General features: G+C 38.4%; 1 protein-coding gene across 3 annotated transcripts in view; it reads left to right on the forward strand.

Annotated features, from left to right (window-relative positions):
* The window catches only part of SUGCT (succinyl-CoA:glutarate-CoA transferase), an 810,507-nt gene that overhangs the window by 775,339 nt on the left and 7,769 nt on the right, over window positions 1–27,399 (forward strand). For 2 of the 3 annotated variants that reach the window (XM_062178188.1, XM_062178189.1), the window contains one exon: window positions 21,621–22,221. The exons of the other annotated variant lie outside the window; for it this stretch is intronic. In XM_062178188.1, the coding sequence (XP_062034172.1) occupies window positions 21,621–21,784 (164 nt within the window). In that variant the 3' untranslated portion in view covers window positions 21,785–22,221. Of the gene's footprint in view, window positions 1–21,620; window positions 22,222–27,399 lie in introns of those variants that run through there. 3 annotated transcript variants of the gene reach the window in all.

Below are 27,399 nucleotides of genomic sequence, written 5' to 3' on the forward strand. Positions count from 1 at the left end.
TAAAACCAGGATAGGGTCACAGTTTCAAGTAAAGAAATGACATGATCTGACATGTTTTAAGAGATGACTCCAACTGCTTTATTGAGAATATACTTCAGTGAAATATAGAAGAAGAAGACCTGGGATATCCAGGCAAGAAATGGTGGTCTGTGTGGGTGCAAACTTGAAATCTTTACTTAGTATAGAGTTGATTTTATGTATATAAAGATAATTAAAAACAAATCTTTTTTTTTTAAGATTTTATTTATTTATTTGAGAGGTAGAGTTACTGACAGTGAGAGGGAGAGACAGAGAGAAAGGTCTTCCTTCCATTGGTTCACTCCCCAAAGGGCCACAACAGCTGGAACTGTGTCGATCCAAAGCCAGGAGCCAAGAGCCTCTTCCTGGTCTCCCATGCGGGTGCAGGAGCCCAAGCACTTGGGCCATCTTCTACTGCTTTCCCAAGCCACAGCAGGGAGCTGGATTGGAAGAGGAGCAGCCGGGACTAGAACCAGTGCCCATATGGGATGCTGGTGCTGCAGGCAGAAGATTAATCCACTGCACCACAGCGCTGGCCCCAAAAAATGAATTTTAATGAAGAATGGGATGGGAGATGGAGTAGGAGGTGGGATGGTTTGAGGGTGGGAGAGTGGGTATGGGGCGAAGAACTGCTATAATCCAAAAGTTGTACTTACAAAATTTATATTTGTAAAATAAAAGCTTTCCATATAAAAAAAGAAAAAGAAAAAGAAATGGTGGCCATGACCAGGATGGTTGTAAAAAGTGGTTGGAATCTATATATATTTTGAAGGTAGAGTCAGCATAATTTGCTGGCTAATTAGGCATGTAAGGGAAAGAGAAGAGTTAAGATGACTCCATTTACCCATCTTGTACAAAATACACCAATCTGTAAGTCTTGACATTCCTTTATTTTTTAAATTTTCAAATGCTTTTTAAAATTAAAATTTAACAGTAATTATACATATATGCATTGTGTACTGATAAAATCAGTGTTTTAACATTTTCCTCTCTAATTACTTTATGATTAGATTCATGGAGCTTGTCTCATACGTTTGTTCAGAAAATAAATAATAGGTTATTGTGAACTATACTCATCCCACTGTGTAGGGTGACACTAGGAACTTATTCAGTCTAACTGTGATTTGGTATCCATTACCCAACTTCTCTCTATCTAGCTCACCCCTCCTAGCCTCTAGTAATTAATATTATATGATCAGATTGACTTTTTGAAGTGTTCACATATGAAGGCTAGTATGTGGGATTTGTATTTCTGTGCCTAGCTTATTCTGCTTAACAATGTTTTCTTCCAGAAATTTCATAGGTTCAGGGCTGACTTTTTGGTCTTTGATCCATATCGTGTTGATTTTTGTATGGTGAGAGATATGGATGTACTTTTATTCTTCTGCATATGTATATCCAGTTTTTCCAAAACCATTTATTGAAGAGATTATCAATTTCCCCAATATATGTTCTTGGCGCCTTTGTCAAACAACAATTGCCTATATGAACATTAATTAATTTCTGAGTTCCTTATTCTTTTCTGTTGCTCTATGTGTTTTTTTTTCCCCCAATATCATGCCATTTTAATTACTATAGCTTTGTAGCATGCTTTGAAATCAAATCTTGTAATGCCTCCAGCTTTACTTCATTTGCTCATGAGTTCTGTGGCTATTCTGGGTGTTTTGTGGTTCCATATAAATTTTGGGATTTTTTTTTCCTATTTCTGTAAAGTATAGCATTGTTGTTTTGATGGAAATTGCATTGACTCTGTAGATTGCTTTGAGTAGTATGGGCATTTTAAGTATTAATTGTATGTTCATGAACATAGAATATCTTTCCATCTTTTTGTGTACTCTATAATTTATTTTATCAACATTTTATAATTTTTATTAGAAACCTTTCATTTCTTTGCTTAAGTTTATTTTAAAATAATTGATTTTATAGCTATTATAAATTGGATTTCTTTCTTGATTTCTCTTTCATCAATTCATTTTTGGTACATAAAACTGCAACATATTTGTATGTTATTTTATACGCTGCTACTTAATTTGCTTATCAGTTTTAATAGCTTTTTGCTTTTTGATGGAGTACTTAGGCTTTTCTATCTGTAAAACTGATCACCCACAAACGTGGACATTTTGATTCCCTTCTTTCCAATTTGGATGTATTTTATTTCTTTATCTCCCCTAATTGTTCTTTCTAAAACTCCTAATACTATGATTAATAAGGGTGGTGCAAGCAGACATCCTCATCTTGTTCCCCATCTTAGGGAAAGTACATTCAATTTTCTCCATTTTGTATAATACTGGTTGTTCATTTGACAGCATTAATTATTTTAAGATGTTTATTTTATGCCTAGTAATTGAGAATCTTTATTACATGGCAGTGTTAAGCCTTATCAAATTTATCTTTTTAATATATTGAGGTGATCATACATCATTTTGTTCTACGTTCTGATGGTATGGTTTATTATGCTTATGGATTTGAGAATGTTGAACTATTGTACTCTGGAAAAAAATCTCACTTGATAATGATTTATGATCATTTTTGTTATGCTATTGATTTTAGATTGCCACATATTTTTTTTGAAAACTTTTACACTAATTAATCAAGGATGCTGATCTGTAGATTTTTTTTTTCTGTTGGGTCTTTGGTTTTGGTATTGTTCTGCTGGCCTCATAAAAATAGTTTAGTAGAGTTCTGTTTTTTTCAGTGTTTTCTAGTTGTTTGAAAAGTATCGGATTGTTTTCTCTTAAATGTTTCGAAGAATTCAGTTGTATGTAAAGCCATCAGATCCTGTACTTTTTCTTTGATGAGAGACTTTAATTACTACTTCAATCGTGTTATTTTTCTTGGTGTGTTTAGATTTTCTGTATCTTCATGAGTCAATCTTGGTAAGTTGTATATGTCCAGGAATTTACGATTTCTTCAAGACTTTCTAATTTGCTAGCTTGTAGTTTTGCATCGTAGTTTCTTAAGATATTTTATATTTCCGTGGTATCAGTTGTAATGTCTCCTTTTAAATTTGTGATTTAATTTCAGTTTTTGCATTTTCTTTGTTTAAATATTTGTCCATTCATCTGTTTAGTTAACCAGCTTTTTGTTTCGTTGATCTTTTGTGTGTTTTTTAAGGATTTATTTATCTGTTTATTTGAAAGTCAGAGTTAGAGGGAGAGACAGGGAAGCAGAGAGGTCTTCCTTACACTGATTCACTCCCAGGATTGCCACAATAGTAAACACTGGGCCAGGCCATAGCAAAGAGCCAGAAGCTTCTCTGGGTCTCTCACAAGGGTGGCAGGGGCCCAGACTTGGGCCATCTTCTGCTGCTTTTCCCAGATCATTAGCAGTAAGTTAGATTGGATATGGAGCAAGATACACAAATCAATGCCCACAAAGGATGCAGCCATTACAATCAGTAGCTTTACCCACTTACATCAGCCCTGATCTTTTTTTTTTTTTTTTGACAGGCAGAGTGGATAGTGAGAGAGAGAGACAGAGAGAAAGGTCTTCCTTTTTGCCGTTGGTTCACCCTCCAATGGCCGCTGAGGCCGGCGCATCTCGCTGATCTGAAGCCAGGAGCCAGATGCTTTTTCCTGGTCTCCCATGCGGGTGCAGGGCCCAAGGACTTGGGCCATCCTCCACTGCCTTCCCGGGGCATAGCAGAGAGCTGGCCTGGAAGAGGGGCAACCGGGATAGAATCTGGTGCCCGGACCGGGACTAGAACCCAATGTGCCGGCGCCACAAGGCGGAGAATTAGCCTGTTAAGCCACGGCGCCGGCCCAGCCCTGATCTTTTGTATGCTTTTAAGTTAATGTTTACTTCTCTGACCTTTATTATTTGTTGCCTCCTGCTTATTTTGGATTGTGCTTGTTTTGGCTTTTCTGTATCCTTGAGGTGCATCATTAGACTATTTATTCAAAATCTTCCTTTTTTTGATGAATACACTTATTACTATATAAAAAAAACCCACATATTACACCCCCTAAATGCTTCTTTTTCTATGTGCCAGATCTTGATATGCTGTTATCACTATAACTTGTTTGATGAATTTTTTCTATTTAAATTTCTTTAATGATCTACTGGACATTTAGGAGCATATTGTTTAATTTCCATATACTTACAGAATCAGCCCTTAAGGCATTCGGATCTGGCTGAAGAGCCCATGAGAGTATTGTAGGCATGGAAAGCCAAGACACCATTTTCCATTTTTTTCTACTTTTATTCTGTTGTAGTATAATTTTTTTTCCAAAAATTAACTGATATTTTACTAGTGGTCTCATATATAGTTATCCTGGAAAAATGTTTCATGTTCTCATGAGAAGAATGTGGATTTAGCAGCTGTTGGATGAAACATTCTATAAATATCTACTAGGCCCATTTACTTTGTACTGTCACTCAACTGTTATGTATCTTTGTTGATTTTCTGTCTTGATGATCTAATGACAGTAGGGTTTTAACATCCACAACTATTATTTTATTGGAGTCTCCCTCTGCCTTTAGATCTAATAAAATTTTCTTTGGATATTTGGATAGGCTTGTGTTGAATATACACATACACAATTGGTATAGCTTCTTGTTGCTGAATCATTCACTTTACTCATGTATAATGATTCTGTCTCTTCTCATAGTTTTGGGAAAAAGCCTATTTTACCTGTTATATTCAGTTTCTCCTGCTCACTTTTAGTTCCTCTTTGCATGGAATACCTTTTGAAACCCTTCTCTTTCAGCCTATGTGTATTGTTATTAGTGAAGGGAGTTTTACTTTCAGTCTATTCCTTTTGGCTGGGGAATTTAATATATTTATGTTCAAGGTTGTTATTGATAAAGACCTACTCCTGCCATTTTGTTAGTTGCCTACTGATTGTTTTATATATTTCTTGTTTATATCTTTCTTATTTATCTCTGTTTTTGGCAGTTTTCTATCATGATAAAGTTTTATTCACATCCTTTCTCTTTTGTGCATCTGCTCAGTAAGTGAATTTTGTAATTCCATATGTTTTCTCATCATTGTTTTACTTCTAATATTAAAATTAAACATTAATTTAATTATTTAAATATTTCTTGAAAGTTTGTTCTGTTGGTTATGTATTCTCTCAGTTTTTACTTTCTGGGAGACTTTATTTCTCCTCACTCCTGACGTATAGGATTGCTGAATATATTGTTCTTGGTTGACAGTTCTTTCCTTTCCCAATCTTAAATATACATCACCTTGTTCTCTGTCCTGTAAGGTTTTTGCTGAGAAGTCTGCTGTTAGTCTGGGGGATTTTCCTTTATATGTAAGTTGATTCTTTTCTTTCACTATTTTTAGAGTTCTCGCCTTGTCTTTGACTTCTTTTTTTTTTATTTAAAGATTTATTTATTTATTTGAAAATCAGAGTTAGAGAGAGAGAGAGAGAGAGAGAGAGAGAGAGAGAGAGAGATCTTCTATCTGCTGGTTCACTCCCCAGTTAGCTGCAATGGCCAGAGCTGGGACAATCTGAAGCCAGGAGCCAGGAGCTTCTTCAGGTCTCCCCCGTGGGTGCATGGGCCCAAGGACTTGGGCAATCTTCAACTGCTTTCCCAGGCTATAACAGAGCTGGATTGGAATTGGAGCAGCTAGGATTCAAACTGGTGCCCATATGGGATGCCAGCCCTGCAGGCAGTGACTTTATCCTCTTTGCCACAGCACTGGCCCCTGTCTTTGACTTCTGACAGTTTAACTATACTATACCTTGGAGGTCTTTTTCTGTAGAGTCTAGCTGGGGTCCTTTGTGCTTCCCATCAGTGGATGAACATTTCTCTTTCAAGATCTGGAAAGTTTTCACCTATTATTTCATTAAATACATTTTTAATAGATTTCTCTTCTCCTCAGGTATTCACATAATGTGAATATCTGTTTGCTTAACAATGTGTAATAGGCTGTCTTAATCCTTGTTAATTTTTTTTATTTTTGTCTGACTGCATTACTTCTAAAAATTTGTTCTCAAAATCAGAAATCTTTCTTTAGCTTGGTCTGTTCTATCATTGAAGCCCTCAATTGTATTTTTGTTTCACTGATTGAAGTTTTTAACTCCAAGATTTATGATTACATTTTAAAATATATTTTTTCTTCAATGTATCTTCCATATCATGTATTTTTCCCTCATTTAATTGAATTATCTGTCTGTATTCTCTTGCGTCTCATTCGGTTTTCTTCAGAACATTATTTTTATTCATTTACAAGCATTTCATCAATTTCCTTTAAGTAAAGGTTTATTTCTGGACAATGATTGTGTTGCTTTGGATGTGTTCATTGTGTCCCTACTTTGTTGTCTGCACATCTGGTATGTCGATTGCTTCTTTTCTGTGAAGTACCTTACATCCAGGAAAACTTCCATTTAGAGGGGATGCATGGTGTCAGTTGTGTGCTTGCTCTTCTTTGGTTCTAGATAAGCCCAGAGGTGTAGCCTCCATGTGATTTATTTAGCTGAAATCAATGTGAGTAGTTTCTGTGAGTGTCACTCTCACAGTGTCTAGACTGCAGCACATCATAACGGTAGTGGTATGAATTTGCAGTGGATGTGTTCTCAGATCACAGAATTGAGTGCTGATAACACTTGGGTTTGTGATGAAAGGAATCACATCTTTGGTGCTTTCGGACAAAGAGGCTACCTTTCTCAGGTCCTGCTGAGTGGGTATGGGATCACATATTGTAGCACCAACAACCAATCTTCCGACACTGTGGAATGTGATGGACTTACTCAAGTCCCACCGATTGAACATAGTTTATGCTGGGAATTATACACTGGCCATTAAGGGCCTGCAGCAATACAATGGAGACAGAGCCTTTCCTATGTCCCATTGAGTGAGTGGGGTTACTGGGAATATAGTGCTATTGATCACTGACCCAGACTTCAGGACACAGAGTATATCTTATGCAGTTTTCATAGAGTGAATGCATATTTGCTGGGGCTTACACGCTGGCTACTGTAGGCCTAAAAGAATTAAATGCAGATAAGGCCTTACACAGCTCCCACAAAGTGACTGCAGGTGACTGAAGGGAATATAGCACCAACAATCACACTCCCAGTGTTGCAGGATGTGATGGAGTCCTTACCCAGCTCCTACAGGGTGAGCTTGGGATATCCTGGAGATTGCTTGCTGAAAGTTTTAGACCTGGGGGCAATGTAATGCAAATGAGGCCTTTTCCAGACCCCCTAGGGGTAAGTACAAGTGACTCTGGGTAATTCTGGGACCAATAGCCACAGTTTCAGAGATACAGGACCTGGTGATGGCCTTATCCAGGTCCCACAGGGCAAGCACATTTTATGCAGGAGAATGAGCAATGGCAGTCACAATTCTGGAGCTGTGGGACACAGGTGATCAGTGTGTGTGACTACAGGGATTATAGCACCAACACCCATAGTCATATATATGTAGACTGTGCTAAGGACTTTTGCAAAGTTCCTGGAGTAAGCATTAGTAATGCTGCATCTTATAACATCAATGCCTGTGGTCTTAGAGTTGCAGCAAACAAAAGGGACTGAAACAAGATCTCATAGGGAAAGCTTGTTTGACAGGGAGGCTCATTGAACCAACAACTACAGTCTTGGAGCTGTGAGACTTGGATGAGATCATCTCCAGTTTCCACAAGGTGAATGTGGATGATGCTAGGGTTTGAGCACTTATAGCGGTGATTATAGAGCTTTGAAATACACAAAGGGCCTTCTCCAGGTCTTGTAGCAAGCACAGCTGACATTGAGGCTTGTGCACTGTCAACCCCATGCCCTGGGCCATGAGATATGGAAAGGAACTTCCTCAAATCCTGCTGGGGCTTACGTACTGGCAGCTGAGGCCCTGAGTGGCAAGAGGGGGACAGATACTTTCCTTGATACTGCAAAGTGAACAAGAGTAACTATGAGGTCTATTGGATTATCTTTAGGTCCTACAGGATGAGGAAAGGTAATTTTGGGGTTTGTGCTCTGGTCCCCAAGAATCCTAACCTATGAAACATGGAGGGGGACTTCCCAGGTCTACTGGGGCTTGGGTACCAGATGCTGTCAGTGCTGATCCCAAAGATGTGGTGGGGAACTCCCCCTCAGTAAACAAGGAGGGTGACTGGGCCTTGGCAAAGCAATCTTGCACTTGTCGGATGCTGAGGAGTCTGTCCTCTGCTCTGTGAGGCACCCTTGTTCTGGGAGCTTCTGATGATGTCTAAGGCTTCCTAGTAGCCTTTAAGACAGAATGGGGTCAAGCAGTGGATTACGCTGTAGCACCTTGGGTTCTAAGGCCTGGTGAGGAGCACAATATGATTTCCTTTTTTGAAGCAAAGCAGTCACTCAGACCCCAGTCAGCTTCCCAGACTGAATTTAAAACTTGAGAGTCCTTTGGGATTCTACTGTATATAAGGCTACCAGTCTCCTGCAATGATGGAGGTCTTTGAGCTTTTTATTTCCTATTCCTGGCAATATAGAGTCCCCGCCTCCCAGCTAAGAGCCAGGATAGGAGTTATATTTAGCTTTCCTTTTCTCTCTGTGTTGTCTTTCTGATGCTCCAGATTGCTTAGAGTTCCTGTTACTTTACATATTTCCAGAGTTCTCTACCAGTCAATCTGTTTGAAATGTGGTTCTTCCATTGTTGTCCTAGTTCATCTCTGTGACATAAGTGAGTACAGGGCACCTCCGTTCAGTTACCTTGGATCTGCTTTTTGATTCTGTTTCATGTTTCTTGTGACCTTGCTTCCTGATCTAGTAATCTATAGGTTTTAAAAAATGTTTTGGTCTAATCCTTTCAGCAGATATTTATTGAACACTTACCACATGGTAGGTGCTGTGAAGGATGCCAGATGAACAAAACATTCATTTTGATCTCAAAACAGATCATAAGATATGGTATGACTAGAAAGTGATGGACATCGATAGGAAAACTGACCACATGTTACATGGAGGTAAAGGAAGAGTTTCCTTTGGACTTCAGAGAAAAGAAATATCAAGTTAGCTTGAGAATAGCTTTGGGAATAATGTGTACTTGAGTATTGCCAAGCTGAGAGGCATTCCAGGTCAACACGTGGTCTAGGGGACAGTGAAGTTTAGCTAGAGAGAACAGCTGGGAGGAAAATTGAACAAGTTGTCCCCATAATTCAGTGTGATTTGAACCAAGGTGGTGGCAGAAAAAAATCAGTGTTGCTATGTGTGAGAGACTTTTCAGAGATAGGACTACTGGAGCCAGCCAGGTATCAAGGGTCAAACTGGGGAATAAGAGGCCGTGATGGAGACAATGGGTGTGCCAAAGATGAAATACTAAGGTACCTCAAAAATTCATGGAAATTAAAAGCCAAATGTATTTTGGCGCGAAATACTTTGAAATCCATTCAAAGTTTTGTCACAATCTGTATTTTCCATGAACATTTTGAAGCTATTGAGAGCACAGAGAGAAAGGACATTCTCCTTAAACTCTTCAATTTAAACTTCATAGGCAAAGAGAAAGGAAGAAGCCAAGTTCAATTCTTTCAGGAAATATTAAGTCCCTATTTTCCCAGCGGCATGTTTGGGGACCCAATTTTCTTGATTCTCTATTTGCTTTGAATATGATATTATTTGTGAGAAGAAGATGATAGATAAAAAATGGATTCCTTTAATATGGAGACTAAGAAGTCCAGATTTTTTTTTATTAAATTACAAAAGACCTTTAAAGGTTTACAAAGGAACTTTTCAAAGCTCATTTGAGGTATGAGCCACAAATAACCACCTGCTCCAGCTCCATTCAGTTTCTCCTCTCCAAATTGAATCGAAATGCAATCTGGCTTCTCTGACTGGAAACTTCTTCCGGTATTTTCCTTAATGGAGCGCAGAGGCAGAGGAGGTGAGGAGAAGGTCACTACTTTGAAGGTCTATGAAGCTTAAAATATTCTGGCTACAGACTTCAGCTGAACCAATTTTGTTTTCCATGGTGAAGTCTAACCAAACAAAACCTTGGGAATGTACCCAAAGAGCTCATATTGAATATTTGAATTAGAGAACGCAAAGAAGCAGAATAATTGATTATTTTGGCAAAGAGCACATTGTCAGCAAGGTGTTTCTGCAGCCTTCCTAAGTTTTCAGAATTTTTGAAAATAGTAATAATCAAACACACAAGTGTTGGAAAGAAGCATTCAATGGAGAGCTTCTTTCAGACTGATATTTTTTAGATCTTAGCAGAAGGTTTGAGTAGAACACTGAAAGGAGAGAGAGTATGTTTACTAATGAATATGAATAGCATTTCCTTATGGGCCATTTATTTTACCAGTAGGAAATGGATAATCTTCTATGACACTTCAGTGGGTTAGAACAAGATAGATAAATCAAATACAAGTCGCCCTGTTTCTTTTTCAAATGAAAGATAAATGTCTTAATGGATTACAAATCATGAAATATATAAGTCTTTATAATAGAGTACTGCTTTATAACACCATCTGCCAAAGAATGGTATTTATTCAGCCACTGATATGAGAACAGATTTTCTTCCACATTATGCAGGGAGGAAGTACATCCTAGTGTTAACGAGCATGCACTTTGTATTTAGCCAGCCTAAATTTTAGTGAAATTCTTTAGTTGACAAGCTGTGTAATTTGATAAGGTTTACTTAACCTCACTTTCCTCATTGATAAAATGAAATAATAATAATCCTACCTTTTAAAGCCATTGAGTTCATCAGACAAGGTAATATATGGAAAACATTTTGCCAAGTGCCTTACACATGTAAGTACTCAAAAAATAATAGCTGTTATCATCATTCCACTGGTCAAAATTGGCTACATTAAAAATGAGCAATTTTAAATTATTTGGGAAGTCTGAAGTAAATGCTTTTTAAAGGAGTTCTAGGAACTAGATTTATGATTTGCTTCTATGGTCCAGGCAAATAGGACTCTGTATCAAAATTGAGGCATATGACCAATCTCAACAGGCTAAGTTGTATTACAGTAACAAAAAATTCCTCCCCAAAACAGCATCTTAAGACAGCATAAATGTATTTCTTGCTCACACAATGTGTATATCGTGGGTTGACAGGGCCATAGGCTGGTGAAGCAGTCTCCATTTCATACACTGAAAGAGAGACCTAGAGAGCATTAAATTAGCAAATCGTGTGTTCTGCTTTGGAGGTGACCTATTTCTTCTATTACAAGTCCTTGGGCTAACATGGCCTCACCCAACCACAGGTGGCCGGGACATATAATCTACTACAATGTATCTGCAAAGTAGAAATTGGAAATTTGATAGACAATACTTATAATTGTCACGAGGCCATAGACATAGTTGAAAATATTTTTATAGATAATGGTACATGAGACACTCTTTGTACAGTTAAAAATTTACTGTATATGAGTGAAATTGACATCTTTTCATTTGATTATTGTTTACAACCCTTGCCTATATTTCCAGTGAACTATGGTACTTTTACTTTTTTACTTGTTGAACTATTTTTTTAGAGGAGAATTAAGCCTTTGAGTATAGTGTAATTTAAAAATATGTTATCTCAAAAATTAGAAAAGGAAGGAAATAAAGAAGGATGGAATAAAGGGAGGGAAGAAGAAGAAGGGAAGAAATCATATTCTTAAAATTGTGTCTATGAGCCACATGAAATCTGTTCCCTCTGTTAATATAGCAACACAATTCAATAAAAAATGAAAAAAATACTTCTCAAACTCATTGGATCAGTGCCAGCACTGTGGCACAATGGGTTAACTCCCTGGCCTGAAGTGCCAGCATCCCATATGGGCGCAGGTTCTAGTCCCAGCTGCCCCTCTTCCAATCCAGCTCTCTGCTGTGGCCTGGGATAGCAATAGAAGATGGCCCAAGGCCTTGGGCCCCTGCATCCACGTGGGAGACATGGAAGAAGCTCCTGGCTCCTGGCTTCGGATTGGTGCAGCTCCGGCTGTTGAGGCCATCTGGGGAGTGAACCATCAGATGGAAGACCACTCTCTCTCTCTGCCTCTCCTCTCTGTGTAACTCTGACTTTCAAATAAATAAATAAATCTTTAAAAAAAATAACTCATTGGATGATCGTAATGTGTGGTAGCTTAACTCTGAGTAAGGTCGGGGTGACCCATCTGAGTTGGTGGTGCATACTACATGTTGCCTTGAGTCGCTGGTATGCCTGATCCTGTATGCAGTGGAATAGATGGAGTTCTTCTGTTAAAGATGTCCAAAGCCATATTTATTCTCTATGGCTTTTTTCCACCATTCTTTACTAGTTTTTATGGCTTTATCTGTTTTTATCTCACATCTAATGGGTTTAATGTGTTCTAACTGTATGGCTCTATTTGGAGCGTTGAATGCTATGGCTGAAAGGCGCCATATAAAAAATATTGTTATTGTTATGATGATGACTTCAAGCACTAGAGGGGAAATTGTGAAATAACTTGATACTGGAGCTATCATTATTTTCAACAAAATGAAGTTTGGCTTCTTATTACACTAGTAAGCCTTGAAGATTAAATGGTATCTACAGCATGTATCTTAGCAATGGGCCAAAGAAGTAAAAATAAAAATGTTTGATATAACATTTCATATATTATAAAACAGATGTTTGCTTTTAACTATTCTTGATATTTTTGAAAGTTGATATCCATATAAGAATTTTTTTTAAAAGCTCAAATATTTAGTTTTACTTTTATTCATTCTTATTTCCATTATTGTCAGACTGGCCTATTAAATTAATTCATTTAACCCTTAGTGCTGAGCCATTGCCAGTTAGCTGTAAGATTAAGCAGTGGGTTATTTCACTGCTTTAGAAATGCATCATTAAGATGGGAGGTGCATGGAGTTCTGGAGAAAGGGACTGTTTGGGCCCTTTCCCTCATGATGGTGTGATATCATCATGTTCCTGTTACTTGAATATTCATTATGGTTTCCCACATGTTTTTGGCTACCTCTGTTTCCTGCAACTGTTTACATTATTAAGTTGATCTGGTTTATAGAAATGTAGCTTAAGTTCTATATAGAGAGTAGCTTGGGATGTTCACATAGATTGGGTAGATTCCTTTTCAGTCTAAAAGAATCAGGAAAGGTAAATAAAGGAGGTGAGACAAAACAGTCTAGGTCTCATTACCATAGGACCTCAGTACACAGATAGAAAACAATATAGAGCTAGTCTGAGGAATCCTCTGGGGTCCCAGCCACTGGCCCTTCTTGTGCCTTAAACCACACAGCTTTCTACAAAGAGCAGTGAAGGCTTCATTGCTGCTAGGTTGCGTAGCAAGGAGGCATCATAGGGCATCACTCAAAAACCCGAGACAGTGGTTTCTCATGAAATCGATAGGACCATAATTCCAGGACTTTCTCCTAGGGCGTAGATGGCATATGACAAACTAATTTGAAAAAATGAGATAGCATTGAGTACATCTTGCATAATAAATCTAGAACTTGATTGAGAAAGATTGTCAGAAGATAAAGCCTGAAACTCCATGGCACATTCTATTGCAAGACCCCTGACCCCAGTGTCGAACTGAAATAATTCTCCTGTTCTTTTGCTTTCTCCCTTTCACCAAGAAGCAATGTAGCCCAGTAATAAAGACCTGGGATTATGAAGCAAAATTATCTGGGTATGAATCCTGAGCAAGTGACTTGCCCTGTATGTCTCTGTTTTACCCCATTTATAAAGTGATGAGGAGTATGCCTTCTGGAATCACCATCAGACTGAATGAAGTCAGTATGTAAAGCACACATAATGAATGTCTGTGATACATGAAGTGTTTGTTAAATGCATAAGGAATATCCAAGAGATAAACACATTGAGTGTTAACTGTGTGACTGGTACAGTTCTAAGGGTTTTGTGAGAAGTATTTTTTTTCAATCCTCACAATTTTATCATGCCCATTTTACATATAAAGATATTGAATCATAAGTTCATTTTAAGTAAATTACTCAAGGAGATATAGTCAATAAATAACAGGGGCCAGGGCATAGCAAGTAAAGCTGCCGCCTGCAGTTCTCGCATCCCATATGGTGCCTGTTCAAGTCCTGGCTGTTCTACTTCCCATCCAGCTCCCTTCTAATATGCCTGGGAAAGCAGCGGAAGATGGAAGTACTTGGGCCCCTGCACCCACATGGGAAATCTGGAAGAGGCTTCTGGCTCCTGGCTTTGTCCTGGTCCAACCCTGACTGTTGGGGCCATGTGGGGAGGGAACCAGCAGATGGAAGACCTTTCTTTCTCTCTACCTCTCTCTCTCTATTTCTGTCTTTCGAATAAATAAATAAATTGTAAAAAAAAGGCAGAGATTTCATTCTTAACCACTTTGCCAAATTACTTCATGAAAACAATGACTATGAATTGAGCAGATCTATATTTGCATTTTCTTTTTTTTAATGATTTATTTATTTTTATTTATTTATTTTTTGACAGGCAGAGTGGGCAGTGAGAGAGAGAGAGACAGAGAGAAAGGTCTTCCTTTGCCGTTGGTTTACCCTCCAATGGCTGCCATGGCTGGTGCGCTGCGCTGATCTGATGGCAGGCGCTGATCTGATGGCAGGAGCCAGGTGCTTCTCCTGGTCCCCCATGGGGTGCAGGGCCCAAAAACTTGGGCCATCCTCCACTGCACTCCTGGGCCACAGCAGAGAGCTGGACTGGAAGAGGGGCAACCGAGACAGAATCTGGTACCCCGACCGGGACTAGAACCCGGTGTGCCGGCGCCGCAAGGCGGAGGATTAGCCTATTGAGCCACGCAGGGCTCGGCGGGGCCTATATTTGCATTTTCTATTTGGACTTGTACATATTTATAGACTCTTAGAGGTCCATCTTCCTCTTTTGTGATACATGAATAAAATGCATTAGTAAATGGAAAAAATTCCTAATGTTATTGTGAGGAACAAATTAGAATATTAAATTAAAACAGCTAGGCTCAGGCCTGGTGTATAGTACGTACCCACTAAATAGTTTAAGATGTTATTGTGTCTGACTTAGAAACTGACAAAATCCCTCCACACATCCCTCTAACTCCAGACTGCATGAAGTTTCCCCATTCAGCACCCCAGGTAAGAGTATACGCAGAAGCTTAAGCTTCTGTAGAACAATACAGTAACCATTCTGTAGAGCACCTCAGGCAGTTTACATGCAGCTTTCACTTATAAGTGGATATAACCTGCAGGCCAAACCAGCTGATCCCTTGTCTCCTGGGAGATGTCAGGAGCCTCAGGGCCTTGGCTTCCAATCATTAGACTAGAAAGGCCCATCATAAGAACTGTACTTGGGATTTAGGTATGCTGGAAATTTCTGTGACATGCACTTGGTTTAGTGTTTTTCAGCTTTATTATCTTTATTAAGGTATAGGAAAAACTTCTCACCTTAGTTTATTCTTAAATAGCTATCACTCAGTATAAGAAAACTGAGTTGCTTTCTCTGCCTGTTTATATGGGTAATGAAGTCCACAGTTCTGCTGTAAACTCTATCCTCAAATCAATAAAGATTATCTGTAGAAGGCTGAGAATATTGGTCCCTGTTTAATGAAATGCACTTATCTCTAAAATTATGAGCTTTAGAGATTAATTTTTTCATTCATTGAATCACTTTCTGTGGAAACAAAACATTTTTGATGCAATTGATCTTGGTAGAGAAATTATATTTAAAACTTAAGCATAAAAGATAGTGGAATAAATACAATTACCTTGGAAATTTTTTTTCAGAATGAGAGCATTTATATGATAAATAGCTTCTGAATTTATATATCTTAGTTAAAACTCTTCACAAATTCCAGACTTGCATAGTTAAAGGCCCACTGACATCTAACCTTGAATACTTCATTGATACCCCAAATTTATGTCCAGAAAAGAATCCATGGCTTCAGCTTGCACCAAACTTGCCTATACAACCTATTCTGTCTTTCCCATCTGGTAAATGACCTCGGCAATTGTTCAACCCAGAAACACAGAATTCTCATTTTATCCTCTCTTTACATTCCCAGCTGCCTTGATCCATATATTCATCAGCATATTCCCTCAGTCTATTGCCAGAGCACCTCATAAGCACATACATTGTTCTCAAGCTCTATAGATATCATCCTAATACAAGCTACTATCTCTTTTGTTCTAACCACAATAATCTCCAAACTCAGTGCCCTCTCTGCCACGCAACAAGAGTGTTCCCTGTTGTAAGTCTTGTCACTGCTTTGTTTAAAGTTCTGTTATTTATCCATTGAGTCAAGAATAAGATCCAACTTCACTATTATATCCACTATGTTCCTACACTCTCTTCCCTGTATCCAATATCTTTCTCATTAGCAGTCATTAGTTCAACAGATTTGTATTGAATGGCAAAGAAGTCTGCCAGATAAGAGTTCTTGTCTTGGTTCTATCAGTTATGAACTGGGTAGCCTTAGGCAAATTAACTCTTGAAGAAGCTCAGTTTCCTGATCTGTATTTAAGTTATAATAGTCTGTATTTTCAATGAATTGAAAAGTCCAATGAAATCATGAATAAGAAAGCACAGACCACAGACACAGTGAGTGTCTACAGAAGGATGCTGGCCACTATTATCTTCATTTTGTAGGGAACATGGAAGGCATTGAATCCAATTAACAGAATAGGCATTCTTCCTGTCCAAATAGGGATACAGACAACTAAATAAAGATTTTAATGCACTATACTAAGTGCTGTTAAATAGAATGAATAAGGCATTATGTGCTACATAGTACTGAATATTCTTAAAATCAAGGTCAAATCGATTCTTTCGCAATACTAATTACTTAAAATATTGTCATGTTTTTGGATTTGCTTCATATTTGGCTCTTGATTCTCAAGCAATTGTTTCTAGAGTTTCTAAATTAAGTTTTTTCTTATATGATATACCATTACCTCATTATAGTTTTTCAGTTTCTTTTTTATTTTTATTAATATGAAGAGAACAGATTTCATGTATTTCATAGGTACAGTTCCAGGAAGGTAACCATACTTTTCATTTATACTAGTTAAAGGATTAAAGTTCTTTTAGCTTTCTTAGTCTTCTCTTTTGAAGGCTTCTGTTCATCTTTGTTTATGCCTTACTGGCTCTTCAGGTCTGAGCTGTCATCTAAGGATCTCCATTGCTTTCCTAGGGAGAGTCTCACTAAACACCAAAGTTATCTTTTTCTTATTTCTTTTTTTTTCGACTTACATGTTTACTGAAGTCATGTTCAAGAAGCTTTTAAGATCAGAGGTTCTTGGGAGGTGGAAGAGATTAGTTTGACTATTACTAATCTTGAATATTCTCAATATTATATTACTCAATGCTCAAACCAACCCCCAGATCAATTCTCAATTATTGTCCTCATTTTTGAAATGTGTGTACTGATTCTATGGGATTCTAACAATTTTAGTTCACACAGCTCAAAAGTGCTTGAAAACATATGAGGACATACAAGTTACTTTGCAAAAAAATAAAAAAGGAACATGCTACTTATATTGCTCATCTTTGTTTAAACAGAAAATAGGATTATTCACTCTCTCTGGACTTTGGATGTAAATAATCATGTGGAACATTTTCTCCTTATTGAAACAAAAATATTTTGTGAACTCTATTCACTTTGTACAAAGTCTGTACTGGGAGGGATATCCTTGCTACTCGGCATTATTGCACAGAGTTGCAAGAATGGATTTCAAATGGCCCCTGGGACTCAGCTTTTTCTGAGATCTTGACATCATTTTATTTATCTCATTGCAATATATATATATATATATACATATATATATATATATATATATATATATATCTTTATTCTGGCAAGTCAACAAAATTGTACAATAGTGAAGCTGTTAGTTACAATGGCCACATCCTATATCTGAATGCCTAGGTTTGAATTCTGGCTCTGTTTGTTAATCCAGCTTCCTGCTAATGCACACCATAGGAGGCAGCAGGTGATAGCTGAAGTAGTTGGGTCTCTGTCACCCACATGGGAGTCATAAATAGAGTTCCAGGCTCCTGGCATTTACCTGACCCAGCCCCAACTGTTGAAGGCATTTAGGAGTGAAACAGCAGATGGGAGCTCACTCTCACTTGCTCTCTCGCTTTTTCTCTCATTTTCTTTTTTTAAATTGCCAAGTAGTAATATTTTACTAACATAAATGCTTTAAGATCTTCTATACAAAGGGTGAAACTCTTCATCATGGGGCTGCTTGCATCAACATCCTATATTGGAGTACCATTTTGAGTCCCTGCTGTTTGGCTTCCAGTCCAGCTTTCTGCTGATGTGCTTGGGAAAGCAGCCAAAGATGCCCCAAGTGCTTGGTTTCCTGCTGCCCATGTTCTCACTGTCTAAATGGAGTTCCTGGCTCCTCGGATCCACCTGGTCCAATCCTGGCATTGTGGCCATTTGGGGAGTGAACTAGGGATGGAAGATCTCCTGTTCTTTCTCTTGTTCTCTCTCAAGTAAATAAATAAATCTTTCGAAAAACAACACTCTTTATCCTAAGCTGCTAGCTTTCGTATTCAGTGTAGATTGGGAAGCTACCAGGAGAATATGGCATAGAATGGGAGTGATCGTGTTGAGCTGTCCTTCAGTATGTCTCTACTGAGTGAAGTCCAGGTGCTTAGAATATATAATGTGTACAATGTGGATAAATCTCAAAAACATGCTAAGTCAAAGAAAACACATACAAAAGGTCACACATTGTGTGACTTCATCCTTAGGAATATTCTGAACAGATAAATCCATACAGTCAGGAAGTAGATTAGTGGTCTTAGTTAGAAGGGTAGTATCACAGCGCTGTGAATATAGTAAATGCCACTGAATTATTTACTTTAAATTGGACAATTTTGTGTTATGCAAATTTCACCTCAATACATCACTGTTTTAGAAAAGCTCAAGTTCTTGAGTCCAACAGACTCAAAATTGGATCCTGATTCTTGTTTTCTAACTGTGTGACCTTTAGCAAGTTATTTTAATCTTCTAACCTTAACTCTAGAGCTCTTACCTTAACCTCCATTTACTTCAATGCCTGAACACACAAGAAACAATTCTAAACAATCCAGAGAGGATTGTTATAAAGATCCTGGAATACAATGTGCATACAGCCTTTGGTGCAATGATTGGGACATTGTAAGTTCTTACAAAGTCATAGCTACTACTATGTCAACTACTAGTAAATGCATATTTCTACTAATACTTCCAGTGGCAACAGTGACAGCAGCAGTAGCTGTATTCCAACCCAGATTGCTGGTATAATCAAGAGACTATTTTCCATTCAGTAGTTTCTCTTCAGATAATATGATTAAGACAAAGTCACGTGACATTGACTTCTGGTGGTTTGTAGTCTCTCAATGGAGTTTCTCTTTTGAAAGACATATTTTCAATTAAGACTGCTTTTAATTAATTTCAAAGTTGAAAAGAGTCTGAAAGAGTAATGGGTAAGGATCAGATTCCTAAAATATCAAATTTGCTGCATTCTCGGGAGAGGGGTACACCTTGCCTCTCAAGGTGTGCTATCTTATATTATCCTTTACTGAAAAGGGGCCAAGTATCAAAAACAGCCATGCACTAGGACACTTAAATGAAAATTTGAAAAGATAAAATGAATTTCACTAAGCTTCAAAGAAGAGAAAACCTTATTCATCATTTGTCTGCGGTGTACCATCTGCCTGTGCCTAGATAGTGTTATGGATCTATGTCTCTGTCATATCAATAATTGCATGTATAAAAATGTTTTTATGATGGAATTCTATAAAGAGCTCAATGCATATTTGCTGCACTACTTGGGGATATTCTGTTACACACTTTATATTCTTCATATGGACTCCTCAAGTGAAGAGAAGGCTGAAAAACAATTTATGAGATAGAAATGTACTGTTCTATAATGTCTTCTTGTGACTACTATCTAATATGTTCTCCTTAAATTGAATCAAGTGAGATGAAGAGGATTGAAAACGTAAATACCATTTATTGAATGAAGCCACACAGGTATAGTTTGTGGAAGCAATGTCTTCCTCAATGTCCAGCTTGTCCATGGAGGATTGAGAAGCAAGAGCACTTCAATGTGAGATAGTTTTAGTGGACATGGATTTTCATCCTGGCACTCTTAGCCATGTAACCTAGAGCAAAACCTTAGCTTTAGCAGATTCAGTGTCCTTATGTGAACAGTGCAGATATAAAATCCATTTCTGGGGCTGGCGCTATGGCATAGTAGGTCAAGCATCCACCTGCAGAGCCAGCATCCCATATGGGCATGGGTTCAAGTTCTAGATGCTCCACTTCTTATCCAGCTCCCTGATAATGGCCTGGGAAAGCAATGAAAGATGGCCCAAGTACTTGGGCCCCCGCACCCATGTGGAAGACCCAGAGGAAGTTCCTGGCTCCTGGCTTCGGATTGGCCCAGCTCCAGCATTGTGGCCATTTGAGGTCATTTAGGGAGTGAACCAGAGGATGGAAGACCTCTTTCTCTTTCCCTCTCTCTCTCTGCCTCTCTGTAACCCTGCCTTTCAAATAAATAAATAAATCTCTCAAAAAGAAAAATAATCCATTTCTAACAGTTGTTTAAAATCCTGCTTGAATTACCCTGTTTAGAGTGACTGAGTGTTCAGCAAGTAGCTGGCAATAAACGTCCTTTTCCTCTTACACTGCAAGCTTCCAGAGAGATGCTGTGACAACTTTCATAACTATAGCAGCCAACAAATTTTGTGTATTATTATGGTTTAAGGAACACACACATAGTGCTTTATATTCATTATCTCAATTAAATACTTATCTCAAATCTGCATGGTAAACCTTGTCATACCCAGTTAACAGTAGTGGAACACGAGGCTCAGAGAAGCTAAAAAATTTGTCCAAGATGGTTCTGCCAGAAAGTGCAAAAGCTGAGATCCCAACCCAAGTATCCAAGTAGCCAAGTACAATGAAACTTGCACACATAACCTCTTGCTCCGAAAGGGTGAGGTTTAATCAGTCTGCAATCTTTTGAACTAAATGTTCGCAAAGCGCCATAGACACTAGAGAGTAGATGTCTGATTTGCCTTCACTTTGGGTCCAATTTCTAGCTTCAGAGACACACTGTTTGTCTGTGCTCAGTTTCTTTGGACCGAGAGACCACTCAGTCAGATGCCCTATCTCAGAAAGGCTTTGTCACAAGAATGACAGCTATGGGGCTGGTGCTGTGGCATCTCATAGGGACATCTGTTCAAATCCTAGCTGCTCCACTTCCAAATCCAGCTCTCTGCTAATGAACCTAGAAAAGCAGTGGAAGATAGCCCAAGTACTTGGGCCCCAGTACACATGTGAGAGACCAATTAGGAGCTCCTGACTCCTGGCTTCAGATTGGTCCAGCTCCGGCTGTTGTGTCCTTTTAGGGAATAAACCAACGGATGGAAGACCTCTCTCTCTCTCTGTCTCTCCCTCTCTCTAAGTAACTCTGCCTTTCGAATAAATCAATATTAAAAAAAAAAGAAGGATGACAGCTTTCATACGGGTCCAGGATACACCAGACATCAACCTGAATCCCAGCGCACGGTGATGGACAGATAAAATGATCGCTGCATTGGTGGATAAACCTGAGTCAAGAAAAGTCATATGTCAAAATATATTTCCTTCCCAAATGATGGTTCATCTGCAAGGGTGTAACTAGCACTGATATTCTTGGCGTTCGTTGAGAACACCCCAGGCTGCTTCGGTAATGAATTTCCTAGGCTTAGTCATTAACAGGCTTCCTGCTTTCCTCCTCCTTTGACAGGCCCAGCTGTGAGATACAGTAAGTTCAAGATGTCAGAGGCCAGGCCGCCTCCCCTGCTTGGGCAGCACACAAAACACATCCTGAAGGAGGTCCTCAGATACGATGACAGGGCCATTGGGGAGCTGCTCAGCGCTGGAGTGGTGACCCAACATGAAACTGAGTGACAAAGGAAAAACGTCCTTTCTCAAAACCACAATTTGAATTCACTTTGCTGGCAAAGGAAATATACTATCTGGACCCTTCTTCCAGTTCTGATGCCACTGAAAAGAAGAGTTAGAATAACCTCAAACTTCCTGCCTGGAAACACCAGGATAATTCTGCAATCAAGGATCCTAGTGCATTTTAAATGTACTCTATCTTTTGTTCTATGCTATTATTTTTTTTTCAGATAATGATATAAATGTGGATTTGTAGAATTTTAAAATAAAGATTTAAATTTTGGTTCTTACCACCAAGAAACGATAACTATTTGCAGTAATAAATGTACTAATTGGTCTCATCTGCCCATTCTACAATGTAAACATATATAGAAGCCTCACATTGTACCCTGAAAATACATAGAATTAGTACTTGTTGATTAAAAATAAGACTTTAAAACAAAGATGTAATTTTTTTCTGAAAAAATAACTCCTTATTCTAATTACATCAAAGGTCTGAATGTTTGCTGCTCTTACCCATGTAGGCCTGAAAAATAACAGAGTTCATCACATGTACATAAAGTCCTCTTTTAAATCCCTTTGTTAGGAAGTCAAAGCAATAAGCAGAATGGCAGTGTCTGTGATTGATTTTAAACAAAATATCTCAATTTTGAACTCATGCATCCTTTGTTAGCCTGTAATTTAAACCATGAATTTTGCTAATGCCCATTGTAAAACTGAGCTCCATTCTTCCTTGTGGGAGTAAATATTTGCTTTATATTGTACTTCTCTGGTGATTTCATGACACACAGCAAGAAACCAGTTTCCCCCAATTCATATGGCAGTGTAGGTATCTGTAGGTATCTGTAGGGGGATGAGGAGTTGTTCTTCAATGGGTACCTGATTTTGAGCCATGTCTGAATGCAACAGGTTTTTAAATGAATGTTAAATGACTAACATGCCAGTAAATCATGTGTAACTAATGACAAATAGGACAAAGATAGGGAAACATTTCTTTGAAGTCTAAGCATCCACTGTAGAAGACTATATCATGCCTTAGTATTTTAATGTGTCAATTAATTCAAGCCATAGAAAGCATCTTTTGTACAGAAAGTAAAAAGTGATTAAGATACAAATTTCAGGATAAATTATTAGTCAAGAGTGAGTGCCAAAGCTTGGGACAATCCAGGGAATTGGACACCCCATGGCAGCATCCTGATATGACCTCAACTCATGACTGTTAGGTACACATATTTGAAAAGAAGGTCATTGCATACCAACTGGTAATTGAAAGCTGAATCTCAGATGTTCATCTTTCATCTGTGATTTAGAACAAGTTTTCTTTTTGTTTGTTTTCTTTCCTATTGGAATGATTTAGGTCATCTATTGGTGCTGTAAGACCCCATATATTTCTAGAATAAAGAATTCCAAATAACTAGAAAGCTTGTCTTTTCGCAAATCCTTGTGGAACTTTTTTAGAAGAATGCCTAATATTCTTTGAAATAATTCATGTCCTCCCTGCTTTGCTCCTTGTGGACACCTTGCTCTGACAAACTCCTGCTGTTTTTCTGCTAGTTAGAATTTCATCACATCAGGATACTCTGAAGCCCTCTGTAGTACTTTCCCCCAGTGTCTCATCCCCACATATTTGCAAACATTCACCTGAAGTTAGGAGTTTAAGTAAAAGTTTTTAAGTATGTTTTTATAATTAGTATAGAAATTGGTAAAAAGTTGAGTGACAAAGTGTTGCAAAATCTTCTATCTTCAAAGACATTTCATTCCACTTACTGATTCAGAAAGATATCTGTAAATGCAAATTATTCAGCTACTGAAAAGTAACTTCACATATTTGGGTAGCCACATATAGAAGGATACTATTCATGCATGAGGGCCAGCAAATGCCTCTAAAACTTTCAAGTCAATAAAATCCTTAGATATGTCAGGACCACTATTGAATTGGGATATTTCAGTATAATCATAATGATCCAGGAGGATGCTAAACCCTTTGGTCAACTAAGAGAAATCATCTACTCTACCAATTTAGCAAAATAGATAGTTCAGAATATATTTCAAATTCAGATGGATAATTAGTCCCAAAAAAACAGTGTGCTTGCTAAAATTTCTAGCAATATGCCCCAGATCAAGTTATGCTTATAAACAAATGTGCTGTTTTAATTATCAGAGCCTATTATCTTACACATTCCCCAAACTGAACACACTAGTAAGATACCATATGGTCAAGTTCAATTTGTGTCAAGGCCTGCCTTCTGGCAGATTTGTATCTGAGGTTGGCCTAGAAAATTCCTTAAAACTTAGTGCATTAATAATTATGGAATTTGGGGTGTTCCACAAGCAAATAGGTTTCTTTCCCTTGTGTTTTACTTTTCCCTCCAAACTCTTTAATGTCATGATTTGCTGGCTAATCATTCAAGATATTTTCTAGTAAGCAATCCTGTAAATTGAACGTTTGGGTAGCAAAAGAAAAATGAACACTGATCAACTTTGTATGACTACCCTAGCAACATGCTGTAACCTTGTCTTTGATTCCATTACTAGGGTTAGAAGTATAATTATGATTTAAGAAAGCAAAAGAGATTCTACATAGGTTATTTCATACTGGGACATTAAGCTACTAACCAGGGATAACTCACCAGGGAATCCTTTTGCATGAATACTTCTTGACTCCTGCTTTCAGCCCTCTTAGGGACATTTGTGCATACTCATATCTCACCTGAATTTGATATTTCTCTTTTGTATAAAATATTCATTTATTTGAAAGGCAGAGTTACAGAGAGAAATGGAGAGACACACAGAGAGAAAGCTATCTTCTGGTTCACTACTGAAATGGCCACAATGACTGAGGGTAATCCAAACCAAGAGGAGGAGCATAGAACTCTAGTCGGGTCTCCCATGGGGCTGGCAGGGGCCCAAGTACTTGAGCCATTTTCCACTGCTTTCCCAGGCACATTAATAGGGAACTGGATTAGAAGTGGAACATCTGGATCTTCAGCCAGGTCTCGTATGGGATTTCAATGTCACAGGTGGCACCTTAACCTGCTTTGCCACAATGCAGGCCCCCTGAAATTGATATTTCACCACTGATTCTTTTGTGCCATGGCTTTGGCATGTTGTGCATTTTAAAAGCTTTACAGATGTGAGTCTTGTTGGTCATTACTCCCCACCTCCAAAGTGACTCAAAGATACTTTCGTCCATAGGATTTTTTCTCCATGTGTTACGAATGGCCAGGCCCAGAATCAGTTCATCACTGATTCTCAGTTACAAAGGAAACAAGTAGGAAAATATGTGCACTCCTTGGCCTCCATAACCGAACCCTGGACCCGTTCTTCATTTTCACACTTGCCCCCAAAGATGATGATATTCTCTACTCATGGGACACTCCCTGCTGTAGTGATTTATTGTCATATTAATGATCCTTGTGAAGTATTGGTGGAATCACTGATAAGAGAAGATAAAGAGATTCCAAGAAAAGATACATATTTCTCTTCCAAACAGTATTTAAGGAAAAGATAACATTACAAGAAAAGTACAAGGAAAAGAAAAAGTACAAAAGACAAAAAGAAAAAAAAACCCGAGTCTCTTATATTGAAAATTTTCCCAGAAATTGGTATGCCATTGGACTTCTTATAATCCTGGTACCATAACACTAGGGTTAAATGTTTCATGAATGACCACTCTCATATGATGCTTAAATATAGACATACCACACTATCTTCCAAGGATAAATGGTTCTGAACTTCTAAACAAGGCGGCAGATTTTGGGATGGGTTTATGTGGTGGGATTAGTGCAGTGTCAGCAGCGCCAATAGACACATTTCCCCCAACTCCCATTCAAAAATATGTGTTCCTATATAACTTTAGGAAGTTAAAAGTATTACAGACAAGTGAATGCAAATACTTTGCACCAATACATTTATTCCACACACTAGGGAAAACAAGTGCAGAAGAGAAGTGTTTCGAAAAAGTAAGAGATAAAAAGGTAAATTTGATTAGCAGGAAAGAAAAAGAACACAGCCAGGAAGGGCAGATCTGAGCTCACACAGATTCTGGACTCAGTAGAGTCCTGGACAAGATGAAGCCAGCAGGCATTCGAAGAAGCTGAAATTCTGCACAGTAAACAGACTTTGCTCACCTCCATTTTTCTTGAGAAGTAGCTCTTTATTCCCATTCATTGAGACTTTAGATTTAAAACTACAGGCTAGGAAAATCACTGGATTGCAAAGTGACCAATTACTGCCCCATCATTGTTCCATTTTTACTTCCTTCCTTTTCCCTCACTCTTTTTCTGGTTGCTTTTTTCCTTCCTTTCTCTTCTTCCATCCTTCCCCTCCCTCCCTCCCTTCTCTTCCTCCATGATAATAATCTTTTCCTTTCCTCTCCTTTAATATCCTCCCTTCCTTTTCTCTATCTTCACCTCCTCGCCTCTCCTCTGTCTCCACTCACAGACACACACATTGAGTTCCAGATCAATGTTACACAAACATGGATACCAAAACCTGTGACTGCCCTCCGGGGGAAAAAAAAAAAAAGACTTGCTTAGTAATTTGGAAGATAACCAGTGGTCATTCTGGCCATGACTTCACCTCCACAAGGAAACTTGAATTAATCTCTGGGTGGGGTAGTTCTTTAATAACAAGCTGCCACTTCTCTCTTGAAACCCAGGGAAACAAATGAAGAGGGGGTAGGGGGGTACTTCTGATGCCACTCTGGCTATGGCAGGATTATCAGTTTATTACTTCTCTGATGCGTGCCACAGCTTTAAGGGGGAAGGAAATTTAAAATAAGTAAAACAAAACATAGAACAGGATCTAGACTCCCTGTTCCAACTCTAGACACTGGAGCTAAACAGCCATAGTCTTACAGGCATAGAGAAAACTTTTATCAAAAAAGGGGCAGAGAAGGACATGATGGAGAATGGGTCTGTTCCAGACTAGCCTTGGCCTTGAACTTAGTTTCTTTTTTTTTTAAACTTTTATTTAATGAATATAAATTTCCAGTGTACAGCTTATGGATTACAATGGCTTCCCCCTCCCATAACTTCCCTCCCACCCGCAACCCTCCCCTCTCCCGCTCCCTCTCCCCTTCCATTTGCATCAAGATTCATTTTCAATTCTCTTTATATACAGAAGATCAATTTGAACTTAGTTTCTTGCCCTTTCTCCAGGAAAACAAGCCTACTTGACATTTAGGTGCTGACTAATGGTTTATCCTTGGCATCTTAGTCAAATGGCCTCTAGAAGAACCATGCATTTTCTTCTACCTGGGTTTTGCCATCTGTCAAACAGGGTGGTGGGATCCTCATGGCTGTTTTTGCTTTTCTCTTCCAACAGGATGAAAAACACTTTGACATACCCTGGCCTTTTCTTCCTCCTTTCTTTTTCTTTGCAAATTAACCACATGGCAGTATTTTCAACTGATGTTGGTTTTCTTGGCTGCTGACTGCACAGATTGAAGGAATAGGGCTTTTCTGTTCCCATCCAATCACCTGCACCCCTTCCTCTCACCTAGCCCTTTTGCACCAGCCATGCAGCAGGATATTCAAATTCAGAACATGTAACTGGATGTTGGGAGGACAGAACTTTAGGTGAACGTGACATGGGAAGATACCCTTTTTTTCTACTCC

This window comes from Lepus europaeus, chromosome 20 (assembly GCF_033115175.1).
Source record: "Lepus europaeus isolate LE1 chromosome 20, mLepTim1.pri, whole genome shotgun sequence".
NCBI lineage: Eukaryota > Metazoa > Chordata > Mammalia > Lagomorpha > Leporidae > Lepus > Lepus europaeus.